Below are 25769 nucleotides of genomic sequence, written 5' to 3'. Positions count from 1 at the left end.
AAGTTAAAATATCAAACATTGGCACCCCCCTCCAACCACTTCCCCGAAGTCAATTGTTTTATTAGTGTACATTCAGATTTGCTTCCAAGTGCCTTCTTTCCAGTCCATGTTGAGTTGCTTCAAGGATTCGTCGAGGTGCACCAAGGAAGATTCCTTCGGGGCTGTGACGGTATACCATGTCAATCTGTAGTACAGAGTCATTATAATGTTAATACGGATATGATCCGTACTTTAAAAATTGAATGAGTTAGTTCATGCGTGTTAGCCAATTGTTTTATTACTTGAAAAAAAGATTTTTAAAGAGTTCCAAAAAACATCAGTTAAAAAAAGGATTAAAAATTAGTCATTATTTGGGCTAAAACTAGCCCTTCCCAATTTCCCACCTATAATAAAATGTGTTCAAAAACTTAATTGTGGCTATATGTATTTATAGCAGAGTGTAGCCCCAAGGGTGGGATTGCTTGTTCCAAAATGCTGTCATTATGATTTTTTAAAAATTGTTCCTTTTGGACAAATATAAAAATTACAAAACATCAATATGATTAGTCAGAATTAATAACAAGAAAGGAAAGTCATTAATTCATTAATTATTTAATTTACTTTAGACAAGTGAAAGAAGGGTTTAAGAGTACTAAAAAATAATAACTAATTGTTCAAAAAGAGATGAGGGTAAATGGTTTGATCTAAAATTTTCTTTTATGTCTATTATGGGATAGAACTAGAAATAGAAAAGTCCAGCATCATTGATTCTAGGAAAGAGTTTTTGCCAGGATTGATTCTCCTTCCCTCTCCCCCCCAGACAAATAGAATTTTATTGTCCTGGGTTAGAAATAGGTCAAAAGGTATGTCACCTCTAAAATGTAAGATGTTTTGGGACTTCATAGGAATTACATTTTCTTTATCAATAATTTCATATCAGTTCACTATTAATCTTTTCTAATATAAATATTGTATGCTTTTAACATTGCCTTATTCTGAAATAATTGGATTTTTGTGTTCAGTGAGAATGCCACTTGTATTTCCAAGGATTACATTTAGATAAAATTTTGCATCATATCATTCCAGACTTTGTAAATTATTCAATTTATTGTTCTAGTTTATTAAATAAGGGTTTCTGATTAGTTATTACAAAATTATTTAAAATCATCTAAATAACTACCTAAATTATCTCAAGAACTATATAGATAGTTTTAAAGCTATTAAAACTAAGCACCCCTTGGTCTTGAGGTTTTACATTCTTCCAGTCCTACAATGTAATAATTCTGAATGCTCCCTCCAGTGACAAAAGAGGACTTCAGACTTTTCCCATAAGCTATTGTGGTAAAAAAAAAAAAAAAAAAAAAAAAAAACACCTAACTAACTTATGGCCAACAATTTGGTAACGAGCAATTTTTACCTTAAACACACAAGGTTATTTTTGAAATAATATTTATTTTAAATTAATGCCTTAAATGCTATAATTTAGTAATTCAAATAGTTAAGAAGATAATCCAATTATCACTACTTATGCTTCAAATACTATGAAGAATATAAAAGACAACGTTTAAGCTGCATAGTTTATATAGTAACCCAGTTAGGATCAATTTCATCATTATTATATAACTGGCTCTGTCCTGTGGAAAAACAAGAAATGCCAATTTATAGTTAATTGCATACAGGAAGGATTTCTTCTTTTCAAAAATTTTTTATTGATATCTTTTGTTTTTGTTATTTACATTTCTTATTGTATCCCTGTGCCTTCAAACACAATCCCTTTAAAAAAAAAAAAAAAAAAAAAAAAAAAGAATAAAAATGGGGGAAGAAAAAAATGTCCAGGAAAACTAATCAGTCTAAGGCCACTGTTTCTTATTTCTGAAGAAAAATGGGGATGATGTTTCTCTTCTCTTCTTTGGGCTAAGCTCACCCTTATAATTTCCTATCATTTATTTTCCAACTGATGTGTTATTGTTCTCAGTGTACAGTTTTCCTGATTTTGCTTGCTTAATTTTACTTCACATGTGTATGTTTCCATACTTTTCTGTACAGAATGTGTTTATTGTTTCTTACAGCACAGTAATATTTTATTATAAGCATGCATCACAATTTATTCATCATTCTCTAATTGACGGGCTGTTGACAGGTCATTGCTAGCACAAAAAGTCTTGCTATAAATATTTCAGTGAATGCAAGATCTTTGTTTTTGCAGTTTTTTTGCAGTATATACTTATCAGTGGAATCTCTGATTCAAAGGAAATGGACATTTTATTCACTTTTTTTTTTGCATGATTCATCTTGTTTTCTAAAATGGCTGGATCAATTTATTACCAACAATGAATCAATATTTAAGTCTTTCTACTATCTCGCTAACATTTACTACTTCCATCTGTTGTTATCATTGGCAATTTGTTTATGTGAGATGAAACTTCAGAGATTTTTTGATTTGCACTAGTCTTACTATTAGTGAATTGGTGGTTTCTTTCACATGCTTATAAGTTTGCAACTCTATGAAGCCACTTGGCTTTTGGTCTTATATAATTGTTATATATCTACATATCTAACAAACTCTTTAAAAGATTTGATGAAAAGAGTCCTCCATCCAATCAAATGTCTCCCTTACAATGAGGCTGAATTAATTTTGTTCATGTAAAATCTTTTACACATAACCCAAATGATCTTTTTTATTTTTTTAATTGCCTCAGTTTGCCCTTTCAATAAAATAGCCACTACATATACTTATGAAAAGTATTTGATCAGCTTCATTAGCTTTTTTTTTTTTTTTTTTTTTTTTTTTTAATGGTATAAACTTTAGTATTTAGATCAGGTATCCCTGCTGAACTTGTGGAGTATGGTGTAAAATATTGTTCTAAACTTAATTTCTACCAGATTGCCGTTCAGTTTTTCCAGAAATTCTTGTCATTTAGGGACCTCTTTCCTAAATAATTTCTTCAGGTTTATTGGAAACTGAGTTATTAAGTTTCATTTTTTCTTATTCTTCCTCGTCTAGCCTATTCCTTTGTTAAACTTTTTAAATTTTTGTAAGCAGTTCCAGATAGTTTTGATGGCTGTTGTATAATTTGGAGTCGATAAATATTATTCCCTTTTCATTCCTTCCCTTCTGTATTATTTTCTTGCTATTTTCAAATCTTTTGTTCCTCTCTCCTTAATTTGTGCTTGTAAAGCAACCCTTTGGTATTCTGACTGGTACAATACTAAATCTATGGTTTTTTAGTTTTATGATCATTTTGATTATATTGGCAGAAGCAATCAAGATCACTGAATAATCCTGCAGTTACTTAAGCTGTTCTTTATTTCTTGAAATATTATTTTGTAATTGTTAACAATATATGTATTGAATGTACTTTGCTAGACTATCAGATTATTTTATATATTTTGAAGTTATTGTGAATGAGACACTTTTCTCTAATATTTCCCCCTGGCTTTTGTTATTCATATACAGAATTGCTACTGATTGCCAGTTCATTTTGTAGTCTGTGGCTTTACAGATGTTATTGTCTCAATTTGTTTCTTTGATAACTTCTTAGGATTTTTTCTCTTATTCTCTACCAACAGGACAAAAACAGTCTGGTCTCTTTTTTTGTTTATCTTTATGTCTATATTTATTTATTTTTTGTCAGTGTTATTGTAAGCATTTTCAGAAGTATATCAAATAATAGTGGGAAAAGCAGGCATCCTTGCTTTTGTACCTGTAGGTTCTCCCCCCACCCCCCCACTCAATAGCATAAATGTTATTTTTTTTCAAAAGGTTTTTTTTTGCAAGTATTAAAATAATTATGCGGTTTGGGATTTTAAAAATGATTGTTAATTTTTCTTAATATTGAACCATCAACACCTTTATATCAAAAATTCAATTTCATCACAGTGAATGATTTGTCAGATTTATATTCTTTGGTCAGGATTTAATTTACATTTTAAAATAAATACCCATTAGTGATATTGGTCTATAGTTATCTTCCTTACTTTATGCTTTCCCATTTTTGTCAGCCTTATTATTTTGTCACACTTATTAAATAAATAGCTACTACATGCCAAGTACTATGTGTTAGGGAAACAAAGGAAGCTATGAAGACAAGTGCCCACCTTTTAAGAACTCATAATTGGAAATTAAAAAGTTTAAAGTATTAGGACTTTCATTTTCTCAAAAACAAAACAAAATAAAACAAAAGGGAGTCTGGTAAAATGTGTTTTCTCAATTCTTGATAATAGCATATTCTAATAGCATACCTATTCATTTTGGTCTAATTAACCATATACATCTATCCAGACCAGGGATTTCTTAATGTAACTGCTAGTTTAATTTCCTTTTTTTGTAATCATATTACTTAAAAGTCACTCCTTACTGCTGTTATTATTTTATATTTCCATAATTAATCCTCCAGTTTTGTTGACACCTAACTGTATATAGCAAGGCTTCTTAAAGTTTTTCCAATTATGACTGCTTTTTTTTTTTTTAATGTGATCCCAAGTATATAAAATGGGCATACAAATCAAACATTTACTAGTAATAAATCATAATTTTGCAATCTCCACATTCAGTTATGAGACCCTACATAGGATTACAACCCATAGTTTAAGAAATTGGGATATACAGTAAGTTATAACTGTTCTTATTTCTTTTGTGTTATAATTTTGCTTCTTCATTTTTGTTAATCTGATTTACCTTTCTTCTTTTTGATCTTATTAAGGGTTTATCTATTTTGTTTATTTTCCCCCAATAGCTATATTTTGATTGAATAGCTATGGTTTTTAAACTGGTTTTTATGAATTCCATATCTCTTTGATTACAAATTTTCAAGGTTTTCTTTTATGTGTTTATTTTAAGGTTGCTTATTTGTTAGTTTTCTAACCTTTATAAATTCAGTTTTTTAGCCATCTCTTTATATTTTCTTAATCTCTATAGGCTATATATTTTTTGTTTGTGCTTGATAAATTCATTATTATTTTTATTTCATTAAGGTCCACAATGGACATTTAATATTACTAAAGTTACATATTGATTCGTACTATGTGATCTATTTTTATACAAGTGCCACATGGTGCCAAGATATATGTATACTCTTTAGTGATTGCATTCAGAAAACACTAAGTCTTTTACCTCTAAATTTTTAATAGTTTGTTCAATTCTAGATCTTCCCTTTTGCTTATCTTGCTGCTCATTTGTTTAGCTGAGAAAATAATATTAATTATGATTATTCTTTGAGACAGTCTTCTAAGAATGTAGGTTAGTATTAGGCATTCTACTTTCACAACCTTTTCTTAGACAACAGAACCGTGGATGTTTAAAGAAGTGAATGGCTAAAAGTACATAATGATTTCTACCTTTGCTGCTTTTTTGCCTCACAGAAGATGAGATAAATTGCAAACCTATTTTCTTTTTGGTGATCTAGATGAAGGCTATTGTTAAAGGAATTCTGGACCAAAAGCCCTTTTATTTTTGTCCTGAATTTTCAATTGCTAAATTAAGTCCCTCTAGAATATGTAATAAGTCATCTCAAGGTGAAGGTAAGTAATACATTATCTCATGGGTATAAAATGCACCTAAATAAGTCACCATTCTGCTGTTTCTGGTTTTCTTTTTTCTCCCTAGAATTTTCAGTATTTTCATTTCCTGAAAATAATTTTGAAATATACTAAGTCAGAAGATCAAAATATTCTTTCAATACTCACATCTTAGAAAAATAAAATTTTGAATAAAAACTTATCTGTATTTCCCTAACAAGACTCTATTTTAAAATGTCATACAAAGGATAAAAGCAAACATTAGAATTTAAGACAAAAAAAAAATCAAACATTAGAGAGATATATTTTGCAAATCTGCAAATAAAAACAGAAATGGAAGAAATCACAGTTGAAAAGACAGTATGATTAAATGAGGTTGCTGTTATGAGTGGTGTTTTTTTTTTTCCAATATGAACAAAAAGAAAAAAAATTACCTTGGAATGTTGCTCCTTTAACTTCATAATAATACCTGGGTCATCTTTTTTGCTGGCCATTAGCAACCTAAACATCTGCTCTCTGTACTTGCTCATTATGAGTTCTAAAGCAGACTGGTGTTCTTCAAGAGATGTGCGTAATTCTATCAAAAATCAAAATACATTTTATTCAAATTTTGGAATAAAAAGGCAAAGTAATTCTTTTAGTACCCCCCAAAACCCATTCCAAATCATTTTCTAAAAATCAAGATGTCTTTTGTTAAAATTTGAGGAAAATGCAAATTAAAAAAAAAAAAAAAAGAATATACTCATTAATTGATTATTTTACTCTACAAAAAGAACGTGAAGACGTCTGAAATAACTGGCTGACTGAGCAGTTTCCTTTCCCTACAGGAAAGAAGCTTACCTAGCACAATATCTTTAATGGATGGTATTAAGGAATTTTAAAGATGGGTAGCAGAAATTTGACTGTCAGCAAAGAGCAGTTTAACATCATCACAAAAAGACACCAACAACACTACAACTTCAGAGGTAAGACCTGCCCCTCTTAACAAGTGCCTTGGTCACAAATACTTCCCTTGTTGTATAACCTATTCATGATACCTATGCAGGCCCATATTTCTCACTAAAGGTATGTGTGTATATGTGTGTATATATGAAAGATACATAAAAGGGAAGGCAATAAAGATGAGTCTAGAAGGAAGAGAAAACATTTCAAAATATTTACATATGGAAGCAATCCATTAAAAGCATGAATTAAGTAAGAATTAGACCAATTACTTCTAATGATTTCTTTAAATTCAGATTCTTCTGATTCTATAAAATTAGCACTTTGTACCTGTCTTATTTCCATGCCTTTACGACTCTTTTTATCTTTTAAAGCATAGTTCAAATACCATCTGTATATCTTCCTCTATGAGGTCTTTTCCTTCTTTGAACCACATAGGACACTTTATATGTAACTTTTTTGTACTTACCATACATTATGTCAGCTTGTATTCATGTGCATCATCTTCTCCCTACTAGAATGTATACTACACTGAAGGCAAGAAATCATATCTTTGTTATCTCTCTCAGGACCTAGCACAGTACCTTGCATACAGTAGAAACTTAAATCCAAAGTAAAAAGCCCAGCATTATTTGTACTACTTTTTGGGAGAGGAAGATAAAGGTCTGCCAGTGATGCTGACTACTACTAATAGGCTGTGAAGTACAGACAGAGAAGAAAAGAAAACGGTTATCAGGAAGGTTTAATTCTTTACTGCCTCTGCATGAAGCCTAATATGTTTTGAAGATAAACCTGCAGGTGTAAGCAGAATTAGGAGGGAAAAAAATATGATTCTCAAACCCTTACAATTTTGTATGTGTCCCCACTACTTTATTTAAAAAAACATTCTCCAAGATCATTAATGAACTTGCTGGCAAATTCCATGGTTATGACAAAAATGCAAATTTCACTGATGTCTTTTTTCTTTATATTACAGTAACTTCAAATTTTTTCTTAGATTGAATCATATCTTATGATAAGCAAAAACATCCAATACAGTAATTGAATCTGACAATGTATACATTATTCTGCCCTGTTAAGTCCTCTGCTTCTCTGTTTTTAAGGGAAAAGAACATTTATTAGTTCTCTTTCAATTACTTAGGCTTCAACTCCCTTTTTGGGGCAATTCTTACTACCATATTCTCTTAGGTCTTTCTCTTTTTGTCTTAGCTCCTTGCCATTTCTCTTAGGCCAGTCTAGAAACCTTCCAGGATAACCTGATACTGAAGATCACTTCCCTTCCTTTCCTTCTTTTCCTGCTTGAGATTTCCAGACCCCATTGAACTGTTGCTAGCTCAAACAGCTTGGAAGAAACAGAAGTGCCTTTCTCTATTCCACCACCATATCTTACCATTCACCCTGCTACCTCCTCATAAAGTCTTCCAGGATTTACCATCTGCCTTGACAATTCCTAGCACTCTCCTCTGGTCAGCAGCTGATCCTTAGTATTGCCAGGCTTTTCAATCTGCCCTGGAGCTGAAATGTCTTAGATATTATTTACTCTAACTAGTTGAAGTGTGTGTTCTTTGAGATTAGGGACTATTAAGCTTGTGCTATTTGTATCTTCTGTGCTTATCACTGAGTATACCATTTTGTATCCTTCTACCTGCATTCTCTTTTGCATATGACACCACACTCTAAATCCCCCGCTAATCACTACTGATTGAGCTATGTTAAGAGTACAAGAGTGATACACTCAGAAATGTGCTTTAGCAAAATCCCTTTGGCATGATTGTGGAAGATACCTCGGAGAGGAGGAAAAGGCAAAGAGACCAATTTTTAATAGACTAGGGAAGATCTGATGAAGGCCTAAATTAGAGTAATGGCTATGTGAAAGGACACAAGTGATATTGTGGGGGAAAATGAATGAATAGATATGTGTGGTAAAGGAGAATGAGGAGTAAAGGATGGCTCTGAGGATGTGAACCTGAGTGCCTTGAAGAATAGTGGTTCACTTAATAGAAATGAACAGAAATTTGGAAGGAAATGGTCTTGGAGAGAAAAATAATGAACTCTAGTTGGGATATGTTGAGTTTGAAATGCCTACAGTGCATTCAATTCAAGATGTGGAAATGGAGCTCTCAAGAAAATCAGGACTGGATAGTAAACTTGGGAATTATCTGCACAGAGAGGCTAACCGAACCCATGGGAATTGATGAGGACACCAAGAGAGTGTAGAGAGAGAAGAGAATATATCTTGTAGTACCCTCACATAAGGATGATAACCTAGTAAAATAAAATGAGGAGTTGCCAAACAAATTGGAAGAGAATCACGAGTGACTGTTTCATAAAAATCCAGAGAAAAAACATTATCTAAGAGGTGTGAAGAGTCTCAAATCCTATAAAGAGGTCAAGAAGGATAAGGACTGAGAAAAGACCATCAGATTTGTCAATTATAAGCTGTTATGTTTATTATATCTATATTATATACATATAAGTTATAATTATAATACTTTGGAGAGAACAGTTTCAGCTAAATGATAGGAATCAGAAGCTAAAATGGAAGGGAGTGAAAAGTAAATGACAATGATTGAATAAATTATGGTATATGAATGTGATGGACCACTTTTGTGTTATAAAAAATGATGAAGGGGATGATTTCAAAAAAGCCTGACAGACCTTTATGAGTTGATGCAAAGTGAACTGACTAGAGTTAGAAGAAAAAATCATACAGAAATAGCAAGATTGTAAAAATAATCCATGATCCTTTACAATTTCAAACAATTCTTAATGGAAAAAAAAAAAAAAAAAAGCTATAAACTCCAGATAGAGAAATGATGGATTTCTTTCCTCTTTCTTTGTCTTTTTTTTCTTTTATAACATGAATAATATAAAAATATATTTTCTATGGCTTCATTCATACAAAATGGGTATTTTAATTCTTGCCTTCTTAAGGAGAAACAAAGAAAAAAATGAGTAAGAAGAGAGAAAGTATGCAGTAGATGAGACTTATTCAGGCATGGACTGAACTATATGGCCACTGAATTCCATTCTAACTCTAAAACTCTATGATACTATAAAATAATGCAAAACAAATAAAGCAGAACCAGAAAAAATATATTCTACTATATAACCATGTGGGGGAAATGAATGGTAACAAGTGGACAAAAAATTCTGATATAAACTTTAAGAGTGACAAAAATGTTATGACATTTAAAGTACTGAATTTTTTTTTAAGTAAATAATTACAAAGCAAGTTCAATTAGCTGTATCAATATTTCCTTATACCCAATCACTACCAAAATTTACTGATTTAATTTAAATTGAGAAAATACTCCAGTCTTCACTTGGGTCACCAGCTTAAACTATAGCTAAGATCATGGAATAATACATTACTCATATTCAAAAGAAGTAGCAGCAGGACCAGTTTAGATATTTTTTCTAGAAGCATGCAGAACCCACTTCTAATGTTAATATTCAGTCAGGAAAAAGACTGGAAGAATAAGCAAACTTAAAAGAAAAACCCAAAGGAATCCCACCATAAAAAATATTGTTATGGTGAAAGATACTCAAGACACAAAATCCAGTGGTCCTTTTTGTAGTGGTAAGTAACTAGAAATTGAGTGGATGCCCCTCAGTTGGGAAATGGCTGAATAAGGTATAATATATGAATGTAATGGAATATTATTGTTTTATAAGAAATTTTGAGCAAGCTGATTTCAGAAAAACCTGGAAAGACTCACATGAACCAATATTGATTGAAGTAGAACCAAAAGAATATTATACACAGGAATAAGAAGATTATAGAAGATATATAGAAGATTATAGGATGATCAGCTCTGATGGATGTGGCTCTTTTCAACAATGAGGTGATTCAAGGTAATTCTAATAGACTTGAGATGGAAAGAGCCATCCCCATCCAGAGAGAGAACTATGGAGGATTCACTCTGAATTTATCATAATTAGGAATACTTTAACTTACCTTTATTTTCTTGCTGCAATTCTCTGATTTGTCTGTTTTCTTGCTGAATTCCCATAACTAATGTAGATCGTGGTCGGTGTCTTGCAACTTCATTAAGTTCTTGAATTTCTTCTTGATACTAATTGTAAAAGTTGAAGAAGAAAAATAATTTTACAAAATAAATATTCATTTTATTAGAAAAAAGTTAGAACCTAATTTTTTTCTGTCCATTACTATTTCTTACAAATTAATAAGCATCTTACTCTTTGAATGATCTTTTTTGGGAGAGTGAGAACAGTGAATGAGGAGGTCATGAGCTATGATTTTACTGGCATTCAGGAACTCGTGGTGAAATTTCCCTTCTCTCTAAAAATATAATTTAGCAATTCATCTACATCTTATAAAAAGCTGTCTTGTGTACTGAGAGATTATTAATTTCCTTGCCCATGGGTATAAGACTTGCATATGCTTAAGGCAAGACTAGATAGAACCTAGGTTTTTTTTTTAGAGGTTAAATGCTATTCTCGTATCCACTATAGCACAAATCCTCTGTGGAATGTTCCTATAATTCATGCAAATGAGACAAAATATTCTTGGTTCTTTTTTTATACAATTATTATTGCTAAGTGGAGTAGGATAGAGAAATGTACTAACTATTTCACAAAATTACAGCAACAAACTGTAAATGTTAGTCTGTGCACTAATTCCAGTTTGTTAGAAGCTATTATACTACATGACCCTCTTTATGTATTCTTGATATGTATTCTCTAGTAAATTTCTCTATTCTATGTATTCTCTAATAAATTTCTGAAGAGTAAACTGTATTTTATTTTTGACTTACATTAAGAAATCAGAGTGGCATTCCTGAAAAATTTCCAAAGCCTTCAAAGGAAAACTTTTGACTTATCTTCAAAGTATATTGAGAATTACAGTTCATTACTTGTGTTATTTTGCAGCACTTTTTTTGACAATGACATCAGTCTATTACTGGGGTGATATGATTTCATTTGATTACTGGGGACAAAGGAAAAAATTTCCAAGACTAATGAGCTCAATTCTTTAAAGACTGATCCTGGAACTCTATTTGGGAATTTGCTGTTAGTGGAGCCGAGCTGCAAAATTATATTTTTGCAGTACATAATTTGATCTTACATGATATTAAAATCCGAAAATGTCAATGCTGAGATTTTGTAAAACGAGGATTTCCTCCTTTTAAAATTCTACAACCAGGGAATTGGAATCAAATTTATAATAAATGAGAGCAATTCCCAAAATGACAGTAAAAGGATATAAACAGGTTGGTTTAAAAAAAAAAAATCAAAGCTATCAAATTATATGAAAATGCTCTAAATCACTAATAATCAAAGAAATGAAAATCAGAAGAACTCTAAGATACTAACATTACATCTATCAGATGCTAAGAAGACAAAAAAGGAATATGACAATTGCTGGAAGAGAGAGGGGGAAAAAAAGACACACTAATACACAGTTGGTAGAGTTGTGAACTGGCCCTACCCTTCTGGAGTACAATTTGGAACTATAGCTGAAGAGCTATAAACCATGCATATTTTTTGACTGCTTATTATGTCTATAGTACAAGGAAATAAAAAAAAAAAAAAAAAAAAAAAAAAAAAAAAAAAAAAAAAAAAAAAAAAAAAAAGGACCTGTAAGTGCAAAAACATTAAAGTTACTCTTTGTTGTAGAAAAGAAACATTGGAAACTGAGGGGATGTGCATTAACTAACTGGTGAATAGGTCTAACAAATTATGGCATGTGGATGTGACAGAATATTATTACTATGTTGTATTAAAAAAAATTTTTTTTCAGAAAAACCTGGGAAGACTTACATGAAATAGTGGAGAATGTTAGTACAACCAGGAGAAAAATTTGCACAGAAACAGCCAGGACTGTAACTCTGATCAATGCAATGATCCATGACAAATCTAGAGGACTCATGATGAAAAATACTATCTATTTACAAACACATAACAGACTCAAGAGTGTAAACTGAAACCTAATTTTTTTTCTCTCTTAAAATTCTTGTTTTAATTCTACCTTCACCCCCATCCAGAACATGGCTAATGTGTGGAAATATATTTTGAATGATTTCAAATGCCCAATGGATGTTGCAGGGTCAGCTAGATGGGCCTGAAGTCAGGAAAATCTGTGTTCACATCTAGCCTCACATACTTACTAATTGTGTAACCCTGGGCAATTCACTTTACCCTATTTTCTTCATTTGTAAAATGATCTGGAAAAAGAAATGGCAAATTATCCAGTATCTTTGCCAAGAAAACCTCAAAAGGGAATCATGAAAAATCAGATATGGCTGAACAACAACAATTTCTTGCCTTCTCTATGAGGAGGACAAAGAAGGGACAAAGAAAGGAAGAAAAACTAGAACTGAATATAAAAATAAAATTTTAAAAAAGGAAAAAAAAGTTCTAAAACTTTAGAATTTTATGAATTGAACTTAATTAAAATTATGAATACTCAAAATGCATTAAATGATATCCAGGGACCTCTGAAGAAAAGAGAAAATAAAGTACTGCACTATATTTTGGAGTTTCAGGGCTGAAAAACTGGATAAGCTAAGAATCTCCAACCAATCTAAATTATCACATCATCAATCATATCCTAAGGACTTATTGGGATTCCTTCCCTTTTTGCCCTACCAAGCACATAGAAAGGGAAAGATTATTGTATTTGAGCTGGAACTCCAAAGGCTTGTTCCCATTTATATATGTTGTTTAGATTCTATATGGTAATACAGAATAGTGATTATAGGTACTATAGATTTATTTTTGTGGATTGGCCTGGGAACCTAACTACTATTTTGCCATGGGAAAATATACTCTCTATAATTTTTAAATGAACTTTTTGTAAGAAGACTTATTTATAGGGGAACAGTGAAAAAGTGAAGAAATTTTCCGAGGACAAAAGAATAACTATTAGGAAACATATTAGAACACTGAAGTATGTATTAAAATAATTTCTAGCACTGGAAATACTATCCCTCTGGCACATTACTAGTTGCAAACATCCTATTTAAAATATGAGAAAATGTGCATGTGCATTTATAACATTTTAAATGCATCCTGCTTTGGAGCCCAGGTTTCTAAAGAATCTATATCCTAGATAGGCCTGCCAACAATGAAAAATTATAACAGTACCTCTTCTAACTGCATTTTTGTTGACTACAAAAATGCATTATTATGCAAAACTATTATTAAAAAGAATCATCTAATCACTTTTCATCATAAGCAGTATCAATTTCTCATACTTTCATAAAGGAATGTCAGCAAGAACAAAAATATATTATCTTGTCAAATTATAAAAGCATATAGGCTATAATACGAGACAACATACGAGATCTGATATAAAGACCTCTGAAAGCTGAGGATTCTAGTTCACATATGGCGTCTGAAACTGACTGCCTATGTAAATTCACAGAAGGGAAGTCACTGAACCTCCCCACATTTCAGTTTCCTCTTCTATAAAACAAAGGGTTTGAACTAGGTAGCTTTGAAAGTCACTTACCAGCTTTAGTTATATGATCCTATAAAACTTCATTTGGCAGAAAAAAAAGTGTATGAAACTGAACTATAAGAAAAAAAGTGAGACTTTGTATCCAAATATATTAAAATTGAACATAAATATTAATTAAATGCTATGAGTTATATATGCCAATGCTTAAAACTGAGATCTTAATTTACAATGTTAAACTACTTTTAAGTTCTAGGATTGCTAAGAAAGACTTTTACATTTCTAAGTAAAAATGATTCTTAGCTCACAGGTCCTGGATATGACGATATGACCCTGTAGCAGTAGTTTGCCCACTTCTACGTCTAGAGAATTACAGATGCAAATAGGTTACTAACTAAACACCATGCAGCTCAAAACAAATCTAAAATGCCTTTTATAATGAAATAATATAAAAAGATGTACAAACCTGTTTCATTGCTTCTACTCGTTTGTTGAGAGCTGTAGTTTGTTCAATAAGAGATTCTGCTGCATTGTCATGGTCTCTTAATCGTTCAACAAGTGCTTTAGCATCTGCAAGAGCTTTTTCAATTGTGCAGCTCATTTCTAAAGGATTGGGAATAACATTAAGTTAAATTAAGCTTGTGTTTTACAGTTGTTATGTTATCTTACATAAAGTTAACATCAAACTTATTTTCATTTTTTTGGTTGACATTTAGTTATAGACTCTAAAACAATATTATAAGAAGAATTCATTCACTAGGGGGAAAAAAGGCATCTCATGTGATAAATAATATCTTTGTTATTCTCTTTTAACCATATCTTTAGCTTTACTTTACAAAAACAAAAAAACCCATCACTTACGGATTATAAAATGAAGGTGCAGTACCATCTAGGACCAAAATATGATCACTGAGTCATTCTAAAACAACATACAGTAAACCTAATTGCAGCTCATTCTCATCATCTACTTTCTCTGCTAATACTCACCTGTACAAAAGAAACTTGCTGGAAAAAGCCAGTGGGGACCAAGGTGAATGTACCTTATTTTATTTCAATGAAACTTTCACAGCTGTACATTTTTTTATTCTGCTCTGACTTTAATATCACATTCTATGCAATAATTACTTCTAGTCTTTTCTTCCCAAAACTACGACATCGTTTCCAGTCCTTCATTGAAGGAGAGTGGAGAGAAGGCAATCATTTGTCAGCTTTCCTCTTCCTTTCTCTTCCTAACTCAAAATCACTCTGGACCACCAACTGTTCCTCCCTTCTCTGACTTCTGTCTCTGTATATACCTTCGTTACCCTAATATTCTTCAATGATAAAAGACAAGAGCAAAACCTGAGGGAAGTTGTGGAGTTATGTCTTGGCAGAGATTCACCAGACAGACATTTAAAGTGAAGTTAGGGGGAGGCATAGGCAAAATGACAGAATAGCAGGAAGAACTATAGAAAGCTCTCCCTCAAAAAATTCTTTCTAAGAGATCTAGAAAACATGCCAAATTGAATCTGATCATGAAAACCAAGTTATAGTAAGGTAAGAATCACAGGGAGTTTTTCCATCCCACAACAAAATAGGGAGGCAAAGAAGTCTGTGGGCAGTGGTAACAGGAGTTAAACTTGAACTAGAAATTCTAGCACAGGGAAAGGGTCAGGATAAGAGGTCCCAGATCTGGTACAGAGGGGTCTAACCTCATGTAGGGTATAAAACATCTCTACCAACTGACAGTACTATTGACCACTACCCAACAGAGAAGTGATTCAAGACAATTCCAATAGACTTGAGATGGAAAGAGCCATCTCACATTGAGACAAAGAACTACGGAGACTGAATGTGGATTTTCACCTTTCTGTTGTTGCTTGCTTTTTCTTTCTCATTTTTTCCCCTTCCTAATCTGATTTTTCTTGTCCAACATGATAAATATGGATATGTTTAGAAAAACTGTACCTGTTTAATGTATATTGGACTGCTTGCTGTCTTGGGGGGAGGGAGAAAAATTTGGAACACAAGGTTCTGCAAAGGTGAATGTTGGAAACTATCTTTGCATGTATTTGAAAAATAAAATACTATTAAAAAAACCAAAAGCAAACATAGCCCCTTCAAATAGAATGGACCAAGCAGAAGCTGAAGACTCCATGAGACAAGAAATTTTAAAAATACAATCAAAAGACTGAAAATAAACCAAGGAAAGCTAATTTAAGAATCACTGGACTACCTGAAAAATGACTAAAAGAGCCTCCCCTCCCTTCCTCTCTCTCTCCCTCTATATCCTCCCCCCAATTAAAAAAAAATTTTTTATTTAAAGTTTTGAATTTTCAATTCTATCCCTTCCTTTCTCTTTATCCTGAGCTGGTAAGCAATCAGATGTAGGTTATACATTTGGAATTATGTAAAACATTTCCATATTAAGACATTTGTACAAGAAGATTTGAGTAAAAGAAAAAAAAAATTAAGTTAAAAAATAGTGTTTCATTCTGTATTCAATCAATATCACAGTTCTTTCTCTGAAGGTGGATAGCATGCTTCATCATTAGTCCTTTGAGATTGTCTTGGATCACTGATTAGTCCTTTGAGATTGTCTTGGATCACTGTACTGCTGATAAGAACTAAGTTATTCATAATTCTTCATCAAATAGTATTACTGCTACTGTGTGTAAGATGTTCTAATATTATTGTTCACTTCACTATGCATCAGTTCCTTTTAGTCTTTCCAGGTTTTTCTGAACTCATTCTGTCAATTTCTCATAGCACAATAATATTCCATTATGATGATATATCACAGTTTGTTTAGTCTTTCCTCCATCATTGGGCATCCCTTTGATTTTCAATTGTTACCCACCACAAAGAGTTACTATAAATATTTTTGTACAAGATCCTTTTTCCTTTTTTTTTGGACATCTTTAGGATATAGACCTTGTAATGGTATTGCTGGATCAATGCCATATCCAGGCACAATTGTATAGATCTTTGAGCATAGTTCCAAATTGCTCTCCAGAAAGATTGGATGAATCCACAACTACACAAACAATACATTAATGTTCTAGTTTTCCTACTTTCTCTCCAACAATAGCTTTTTCCTTTTTTGTCATGTTAGTCACTCTGAGGAATGAGGTAGTATCTCAGAGGTGTTTTAATGCAATTTCTCTGCTCCACAGTGATTTACAACATTTTTTTTTTTTAATGTGAGTGTATAGGTGGCTTTAATTTGTCTGAAAACTTCCCGTTCACATTCTTTGACCATTTATCATTTGGGAAATGACTTATGTTCCTAATATATCTGAGAAATGAAACCTTTATCATGGATACTTGTTGCAACCCTTCCCCTCCACATTTTCTGCTTTCCTTATAATATTGGTTGCACTGGTTTTGTTTGTATAACTTTTTGATTTTATATATATATATATATAATCAAAATAATATATTTTATGATACTCTCTATTATCTTCTTTGGTTCTAAATTCTTCCTTTATTCATAAATCTGACAGATGAACTATTCTACCCTCTCTTAATTTGCTTATGGTATTACCTTTTATATGTTAATCATATACCCATTTTGACCATTATCTTGGTATATGGTTTAAGATATTGGTCTGTGCCCATTTTCTACCATTTTGTAGGGCTATACTTACATGCTTCAAGGTTACCATAACTTCAAACTGTTAAATCCAATGGTATTTTTTCTCAGACTTCATTCTTAGCAACTTTGATCCTTTGGACGTTATGATTCTTGTGTTGCTTTGTTTTAGTTCATCTACATCTCTGACTCATTTCCTTCAATGTACTTTGCTGAATCACCATTTATGTCTTGCTCAATAAATATGGATATCCATATGGCTCTGACAAGAACACTTCTCTCTACACATTCTCTGTAGAACTTTTCAGTTCCAGTGGGACCAATTATCTTAATGTAGTTGACTCTCAAATTTCCCCCAGCCACCTAGGCTCAACCACTTTTAACTCTTCAATCTTCTCCATGATCCAGACTGAACTGATTGCCATTGTATAGATCTTGATTCCACAACATCTTCTCCAAACATCCTCTTCTTTGGTTGCAGAAGTACCTATTATTCTGAATCAGACTTTCATAATTCTTTGTTTGAACTCCAGGAAATTACTGTAGCTTCCTAATTGATTCTCCTTTCTACTTTTTCTTCTAATATACCTGATCCTTAGCTATGAAGATAATCTTCCTAAGGCACAAATCCACTCATACTTTCTTGTTTAAATCCTTTCAGAAGAAACTAGAAACTCCTCAAATTATCATTTAAAGTTCTTGGCAAACTTTTTTAGATCTATTTCATATCACTTCCCGTCATTCCAACAAACCTGGTCTTCTGACTGTTTCTTCAACTTGGCATTCCATGCTTTGTCTTTTGCCTTTGCATAGATTATCTACCAATGTGGAAATGTACTCTGTTCACTCTGCCTTTTAGACTCTTTAGTCTCATCTAAAATGCAACTTCTTTCTTGAAGTATTTCTTAATTCATATGCCTTCCCCAATTATTTATGCTTTTTTTGCCACTCAAATTATCTACTTTTTATTTAATTGTATGAATGCTATATTCTCACTAGCTTCTTATACCTTTCTGCCCCTATTCCCACTTAAGTCTCTGAAGACAGAAACCTTTTTTTTTTGGAATCTGCTTGCATATAATTAAAGCACTCAATAAATGTCTTAAGTTATAAACTAGTTGTGTAGGTAAATCTAAGGAAAAGCAGTATAAAGGTAAGTGCTAGAAATTTTATTGTAAATGCTGATAACAATCAGAAACTAGAGAAATATAATAAGACTAGCTAGAATAGCCAGGAAGTCTTCATGGATAGCTCCAAAGTCAAGAAGACCTATCTCTGACACCAACAATGCCTGGCATAAGATGTGTAAATCACAACATCTCAGACCTCCAGGAAGCTTTATAAATTGCATAACAGTTGTTGATCTGTATTAGAAAGAAAAATTTTCTTGATGGGAGTTCCCTATAACAAAATATTGACAAGTTAGGTTTAAAAAAAAAAAGAATACTGTTTTGGGCTGGGCTAGACTCTAGCAAGTCATCTAGTAGTTAACATACAATAGTATAAGAAATATAATATTTCTAGCACATATAACACTAACAAAAAGATTTATTTCATCATAGCAGGGGGAGACATTCAACAAAGGAATGCAGATCCTCTTGTTTCTGAGCTGCTCGTAGTGGTCTACCAGTTAAGCATCAGAGAGGCTGAAATTCCTACAGCTTTTTGTACTCAGGTGAAAAAGAAGCGACTCCACTGACCAGTCCTTAGTTTTTTGAGGCAATTAAATCTTGAGTTTGTTTTAAAATCTTTTAAGGAAAAGAGATAGACCAGCTATAGTAGCTGCTACTCATACCGTGTATGTAGAGCACTTTGCAAACTTTAAAGCAATTTATATATTATTATTATAGATATATTATGAATGAAAAATCAGCAAGAAAAAAACACAGCTCCACTATATTGTAAAGAATGACAAGTGATATAAAATTGCTTTACTTGGACACGTAGTTGCAAATTCTAACATAACCTGACTGCTGTCAATGCCTCTCCCCCGCCCCCCCCCAATAAGATCTCTGAATTTATTTCTGAAGTGGATACTATTTTTACACCTCATTAAATCTTGCCTATATTACAGTTATGTTATTTTCTAGTCTAGCCTCTAAACTCAAGGACAGAGAATATGGTTAATTTACTTTGATAGCCCATAAAGAACCTAGAATGTCTTGAGCACAGTAATTGTTCAACAGATAATTCTTCAATGAGTGCATTTTGAATAGAAAGATTTCCTGTTGACAACCAACAGTCATCATTAACACACTTCTTTGACCAACATTATGTTGAGTGCTGAATAATAAAATGTATCTGACTCCCCCCCCCCAAAAAGGTGCAAACACTGAAAGGAACTGTGGATTATAAGAAATATAAAGTGATTTTTAAAAAAAGAAATAACAATATACTATAATTTCTAAAATTGGCTTGAGATGAGAAATTTTAGAAAAATAAAATATTTCAAATCAAATGTTCAACTACTTAGAGACTTATTTATTAAAAAAATAAATTGACATTTAATTTTAATCGGGTCTTCAGTACCCTATAAAAACTCAAACCCCAAGAGCAAGATTAGTTGTACAATTTTAGTTGTGTCTGACTATTTGTGACCCTATTTAGGATTTTCTTAGCAAAGACACCAGAATGGCTTGCCATTTCCTACACCAGCTCATTTTACAAGATGAGGAAACTGAGGCAAACAGGGTTACGTTACTTGTCCAAGGTAATAGCTATTAAGTGCCTGAAGCCAGATTTGAACTCAGGGAGATGAGTTTTCCTGACTCTGGCAAAGCACTCTACTTTCTGTTCCATCTAATTTCGGCTATTTTCTAAATAGGGATTTACTAATTCAGTCCCTTAACCACTATATTAGATCACTCTAGTTTTGCCTAAGAGAAAGGAAAGGCAAAATGAAAATGTCAAGATGTTCTTTTCTTAGATTATTTGCCTAATAGGATATTTTTTTTTTTTTAAGTAAAGAAGAAAACAAAACTCTATACTAATATCTGACATGTATACAGCAGGGCTAAGGTTGGCAAAGAGTTTTATGAGCATTATTTCATTTAATGAACCATATTTTTAGGGCAGTCAAAGAAAGCAAAGTGTATAGCACAAAGGTGAACAGAAAAAGGGGATGTTAAATTTAATATCTTCCTAAAATAAATTATATAACAAAAATTCATAACTTTATATATAATCTTTTGAATTTGTTTTTATACTAAAATATTTGTTGACTGATTAAGAAAATTTCAGTTAAAAAAGGTGAGTTCAGTAGTTTTTCAAGCTAACATTTGTATATTTAATAGGCATGTAATCCACTTAAATTTGCTGGCAACTATTTTAAATATCATTCTCTTTGTTAGTCTCATGAGTTTCTCTTCAAAATTTGTGATCAAGCAGGATGATTTCAGAAACTTACATAAACTGATGCTGAGTGAAATGAGCAGTACCAGGAGATCATTATATACTTCAACAACAATACTCTATGATGATCAATTCTGATGGACTTGGCCCTCTTCAACAATGAGATGAACCAAATAAGTTCCAATAGAGCAGCAATGATTTGAACCAGCTACACCCAGCGAAAAGAACTCTGGGAGATGACTATGCACCACTAATACACAGAATTCCCAATCTCTCTATTTTTGTCTGCCTGCATTTTTGATTTCCTTCACAGGCTAATTGTACACTATTTCAAAGTCTGATTCTTTTTGTACAGCAAAATAACTGTATGGATATGTATATTGTATTTAACTTATACTTTAACATATTTAACATGTATTGGTTTCTGAGGGAGGGAGTAGAGGGAAGGAGGGGAAAAGATGCAACAAAAGGTTTTGCAACTGTCAATGCTGAAAAATTACCTATGCATATGTCTTGTAAATAAAAAGCTATTAAAACAAACAAACAAAGTTAGCTTCCTAAAAATATTTTTCCCTTTAAGTCTTTAACAAAAGTTTTATTGTTGGCTAAAAGTTTTAAATACTGATATTTTTGTTATTTTTTTTTTTTACTACAACAATGTAACTATGTGAATAGTAATGTATAGTAGTGTACATTTATGGTTACCTGTAGGTTATCTGTATTGTGATATAATGGTATAAGACATGTTTTTATAATTATCCAATAATCCTTTAACATAAACTAATTTTATTATATTATAAAAAAACAATAAAATTTGTGATCAAAATACCACAATTAAAACCCAGAATAAAAAAGAAGGAATTGTATTATATTAATATTATATAATTATGTAAATATAATAACAAACGTTAACACAAAAATAAAGGAATTTGTTATACTATACTACATAATAATAAAAATTTTAAAACCTTTTATTTAGGGAAAAGAACTGAGTAAGAACTTTATCTGAATAGTTTAATGCTTCAGGAAAAAAATAAAGCTTAGGGAAACCATTACCACTTTGCATATTCACTTCCTGTAAAGTGAAACCATAAAACATTAAAATGCTACATGTACAGTGTTTTTTATTGGACAAGATGTATTATTTCATCAACATGTTAGTCTTTACACCAAAGTATATCAGTAAGAAGCCTGAAACTTAAAATCTTGAAAGAGTTGCCTGGGGCACTGAGAAGTGAATGAAGTGACTTAAAAAGAAGTTCCAGAAACTACTATGTATCAAAAGCCAGAGCTTGAACTAAACCTTTCAAATACCAAGGCTGGTGCCGGTAATTTCACCTCCATACTGCTTCTTAAAAAATAAAATACATTTGCCTTCTTTAGAAGTAAGCAATAAAATACTATTTCATAATAAACCATTGGGAGAACAAAGAGGTAAAGATTGACAAACTGTTTAGGAAAGTTTGTATTAAGATAACTATTTCAATTTATTTTTATTTTAAACAACTAATTTGTGGGGATCCATCCCCAGAATTCCTTGTGATGAGTATGAATAACAAATTTTCTTAAAAGGGAAAGTTGTTTTTGCATTAGTCACATAGTTTCCCATCTACCTTATAGCCTAATGACACGCACAATGACATTTTTGGCAGAGGCCTCAGTACATTCTGTTTCTGATAAAAGAGAACATAACACCCACTCTCAATGGTAATTGCCAGCTACTTAGTTTTCCTATGTGATTAAGAAGAATTTAAAGAGCAAAATCTTGTCCTTTTTTTTCTTTCTTTAATCCACTGTCCATTAGAGAAAAGCCTAGCGAATATTAAGTTAGAAGTAACTATTTTCTTTTAAAACTATTCAGTTATGGTTATTAAAAATTTCTCTAAAAAACAGTAAAGACTGTGCCCTTCTTATTTATCTTTTTATCTCACTCAAAATCTAGCACAGGGACTTGCAAATTGGCAGGCACTTAATGTTTGTTCAAAGAATTTAACCACTGAAATTCTCCTATACACAAAGGCCCACAAAGAAAAAAGCTAATAGATAATCTCACCCTATATGCTTGTTAAAGGAGAAATATCAGAACAATTTACCATCAACATTTGATTATCAAGACAAATATGATTCTGTGTGTCTACAATGTATGAATTGATTCTATGATTATTCTGGGACTTTCTCTTCTATAAAATGAAAGATTTGTATTACAAGATCTCTAAGGTTCTTTCTTGTCCTAAATTCTATTCAACTCTTAAGAGGTCTCTGTCTCTAACTCTCTTTCAACTATATGATTCTTGCTCCTTTCTCTTAAAGATACCAATGGAAAGTGTCACACCAGTACAGTGAAATATCCTAAACCTCATTACTAGGAGTGGAAAAGGTACTGGTTCTACAGTCAAAAGAGAACTAGTTGTTTAAATTCCAGCTAGGATACTAATTAGTTGTGTGACTATGACTTAACTACTCAGATCCTGTTTTCTCAGTGTTGTCAAATGAAGATAGTGATAGTAATATTTCATAAGGCTGTTGTAACTAAATAGTTACTATACGGTATCTTAAGAGACCACACAGTTTAGCCTCTCATCTGAAGAGATTAAGTTACTCAGTCATAAAGATGTTAAGTGACAAAATAAGATTTGAATTAAGCTTTTAAAGCTCTTCATAGCCTGGCTTCTTCCTACCTTTCCACTCAAACTTATTCCAGGACCTCCCAGGTACTGTTTGATCCAATGATATTGGACTCTGAGATGCTCCAGAGACAAGCTCTTTTCCATGCTTGGAAAGCTTTCCCTTCTCATCTGTTTTCTGGCTTCCTTCAAGATTAAACTCCCTCAGACTCTCAATCTAGTCCTCTTTACAATTAAATTAAATTCAACAGATATTTATTAAGCAATAGCCAGATGAGCGAGTCTGTTTGCCTCCAGGCTCTCCTCACTCCAAACCCTCCTCCATTCAGCCACTAAAATCATTTTCCTAAAACACACATCTGATCATGCCACCCTCCTACTCTGTAAACTTCAGTAGCTATTGTCTCTAGGAGTAAATACAAAAAAAAAATTTTTTTTGGTATTCAAACACCTTTGAGAACCCTTTCCTATCTTGTCATCTTTTCTTCCTCTGATTCAACTACTGACCTTCCTGACTTCAGTTAAGAGCTAATTAAAATCTCACCTGTACACGAAGACTTCTCTAACCTCTTTTATTCCAGCGCTTTTCTGCTTTTAATAATTCCCTGCTTATCGCGTATGTGACTCGCTTTGTGTGTATTTGCTTGCATGCATGTCTCTCCTGTAGACTGTAAGGCTCTCTTTGGCCTCTTTTGGTACAGAAAACAAATGTTTCCTAAACTGCTGTGTGCCGGGCCCTGCGCTACTTACTGATCCACGGAGAAAAGTTGACCAGGGACAAAATTAATCTTGTATCAAAAGTTTACAAGTTAACAAGCCTGATGAAGTGTGTGCCATGTATCAGGGACAATATGTATCAAAGCCAGCCGGCGGCTTGAGAAGGCACGGTGCTGATTCCGGAGCCACGACCCAAGCGCCTTCGGGTTACCCGGGCATCCAACACCCGACTGAGTCTCTGTGTACTTTAATAATGACGGTTACACCGTTCTACATTCGTTACCCATGCCATTTTTTTCTTTTTCCAGTATGTCGGCAGCGGCGCACCTGCCTCACCGGGAGCACCCGGGGAGGAGTGGTGATCTCTGCACGGTTAGGGCTCCGACCCCCAGGCCTCTCCTCTCCGCCGGGCCCAGGAGCGGCTCGGAGCCGGCCACAGCTCCGGGACCGGGGAGAGGAGGAAAGAGAAGGCCCCGGAAGAGGAGTGAGGCGCTGACTAGTGTCCCCCCAAACGCAAGCCTGGAAGGGCCGTGGCCGCCCGCGAGGGCCAGTACTTACTCTCCTCCTCCGCTGCAGCCGCCGCCGCCGCCGCCGCCTACACCTCCGGGTCTGGCTGTGGGCGGGTTTTGCCGGCGGGGCCCCGGTTGCCCCCGGAGGGCCCGGCTCCGCTCCTCCCTACCCAGCCGCAGCTCGGGGTTAGGGCTCCTCAGCAGGTGACCGCAGAGTCGGGCAGAGACAGCAGCGAGAGGAGGCGGCCGGATCCACCCCCCATCGCGGAGTGGGGGGCGGGCTGCTCACATAACCTCCCGCGCCGGAGAAGCAGAGGACGGGGGGCGGGACGAGAGGGGCAAGAGAAGCCTCGCGAGACTTCTTTACCCGTGCCCCTTTCCCCTTTTGGATCGTAGCGCGGAGATTTGACCGGTGACACTCTTGGACTACTCCCGCGAGAGGCACAGAACGGTTCACCCCTCCTCTTTCTTTTCTCCACTTCCTCCCTCCCTTCCTCCCTCCCTCTCGCTCTTCTCGGGCTCTCGGTGAGTCTCGCGAGCGTTGTCAGGAGAACCTAAGCAGGGCCGAGAGAGAACAGGCGAAGGGGGGGCCTTCTGCGCTCTGGGGGCCGGATGCGTTTTAGCCGGTGCTGCGGTTCGTGCTGCAAGGCTAGCGAGGGTGCCCCGACGGCCCAGACCATCCACTCCAAGGGGTGACTAGGGGTCTCAATCGGGGAGAAAGCCCTTAGAGGCCGAGACTTTTTTTTTTCCCCCCTCCCTGTCTCCGCCCCCTTTCGGTATTTCGTGGCCTGGGCTTCCTGACCACCGAGGGGGAGGGGAGCTCGACGGGAGCCGGGGGGCGGGGCTAAGGGAAAGCCGAACGTGAGGGGCGGGAAATAGACCAGCTGCGCACGCGCGCCGCGCGAATGTGTTTGTGTTTTTGCGTGCGTGTCTATGTATGTATGAAACTGGAAAGGGACCTGGGTGCAAGAAGATGAGTGAACATACGATACTCTCCTCTCGGTGGTAGCAGACGTTTTTGGCCGACTGCTGAGCCTTAGCAGCCTGTTCCAGGAGAGCTTTGGTTCTAGCCTTTGACTCGTTTCCACAACAGGAGCAGGCATAAAAGTAAGCGAATCTCTATCCTGAAG

General features: G+C 33.9%; 2 protein-coding genes across 8 annotated transcripts in view; one reads left to right on the top strand and one right to left on the bottom strand.

Moving 5' to 3' along the window:
- FGFR1OP2 (FGFR1 oncogene partner 2) overlaps window positions 1–24945 on the bottom strand; it is a 30673-nt gene extending 5728 nt beyond the window's left edge. Inside the window, exons 1-5 of one of the 5 annotated variants that reach the window (XM_003771397.3) lie at window positions 24689–24846; window positions 14331–14467; window positions 10400–10517; window positions 5931–6073; window positions 71–184 (exon numbers count right to left, since the gene is read on the bottom strand). In XM_003771397.3, the coding sequence (XP_003771445.1) occupies window positions 71–184; window positions 5931–6073; window positions 10400–10517; window positions 14331–14465 (510 nt within the window). In that variant the 5' untranslated portion in view covers window positions 14466–14467; window positions 24689–24846. Of the gene's footprint in view, window positions 1–61; window positions 185–5930; window positions 6074–10399; window positions 10518–14330; window positions 14468–23957; window positions 24137–24163; window positions 24332–24688 lie in introns of those variants that run through there. The other 4 variants (XM_031938491.1, XM_031938492.1, XM_031938493.1 and 1 more) reach the window with 4 other exon arrangements.
- Window positions 24946–25494: 549 nt separating this feature from the next.
- Window positions 25495–25769, top strand: part of INTS13 (integrator complex subunit 13) — a 41852-nt gene continuing 41577 nt past the window's right edge. For 2 of the 3 annotated variants that reach the window (XR_004229560.1, XM_012550867.3), the window contains exon 1: window positions 25497–25746. The gene's annotated coding sequence lies outside the window, so the exon portion shown is untranslated. Of the gene's footprint in view, window positions 25747–25769 lie in introns of all 3 variants that reach the window. The other variant, XM_031938489.1, reaches the window with a different exon arrangement.

Source organism: Sarcophilus harrisii, chromosome 5 (genome assembly GCF_902635505.1).
Source record: "Sarcophilus harrisii chromosome 5, mSarHar1.11, whole genome shotgun sequence".
Taxonomy (NCBI): Eukaryota; Metazoa; Chordata; class Mammalia; order Dasyuromorphia; family Dasyuridae; genus Sarcophilus; species Sarcophilus harrisii.
The sequence above is the reverse complement of the archived record's forward strand: the minus strand, read 5'-3'. Positions and strand labels throughout refer to the sequence as shown.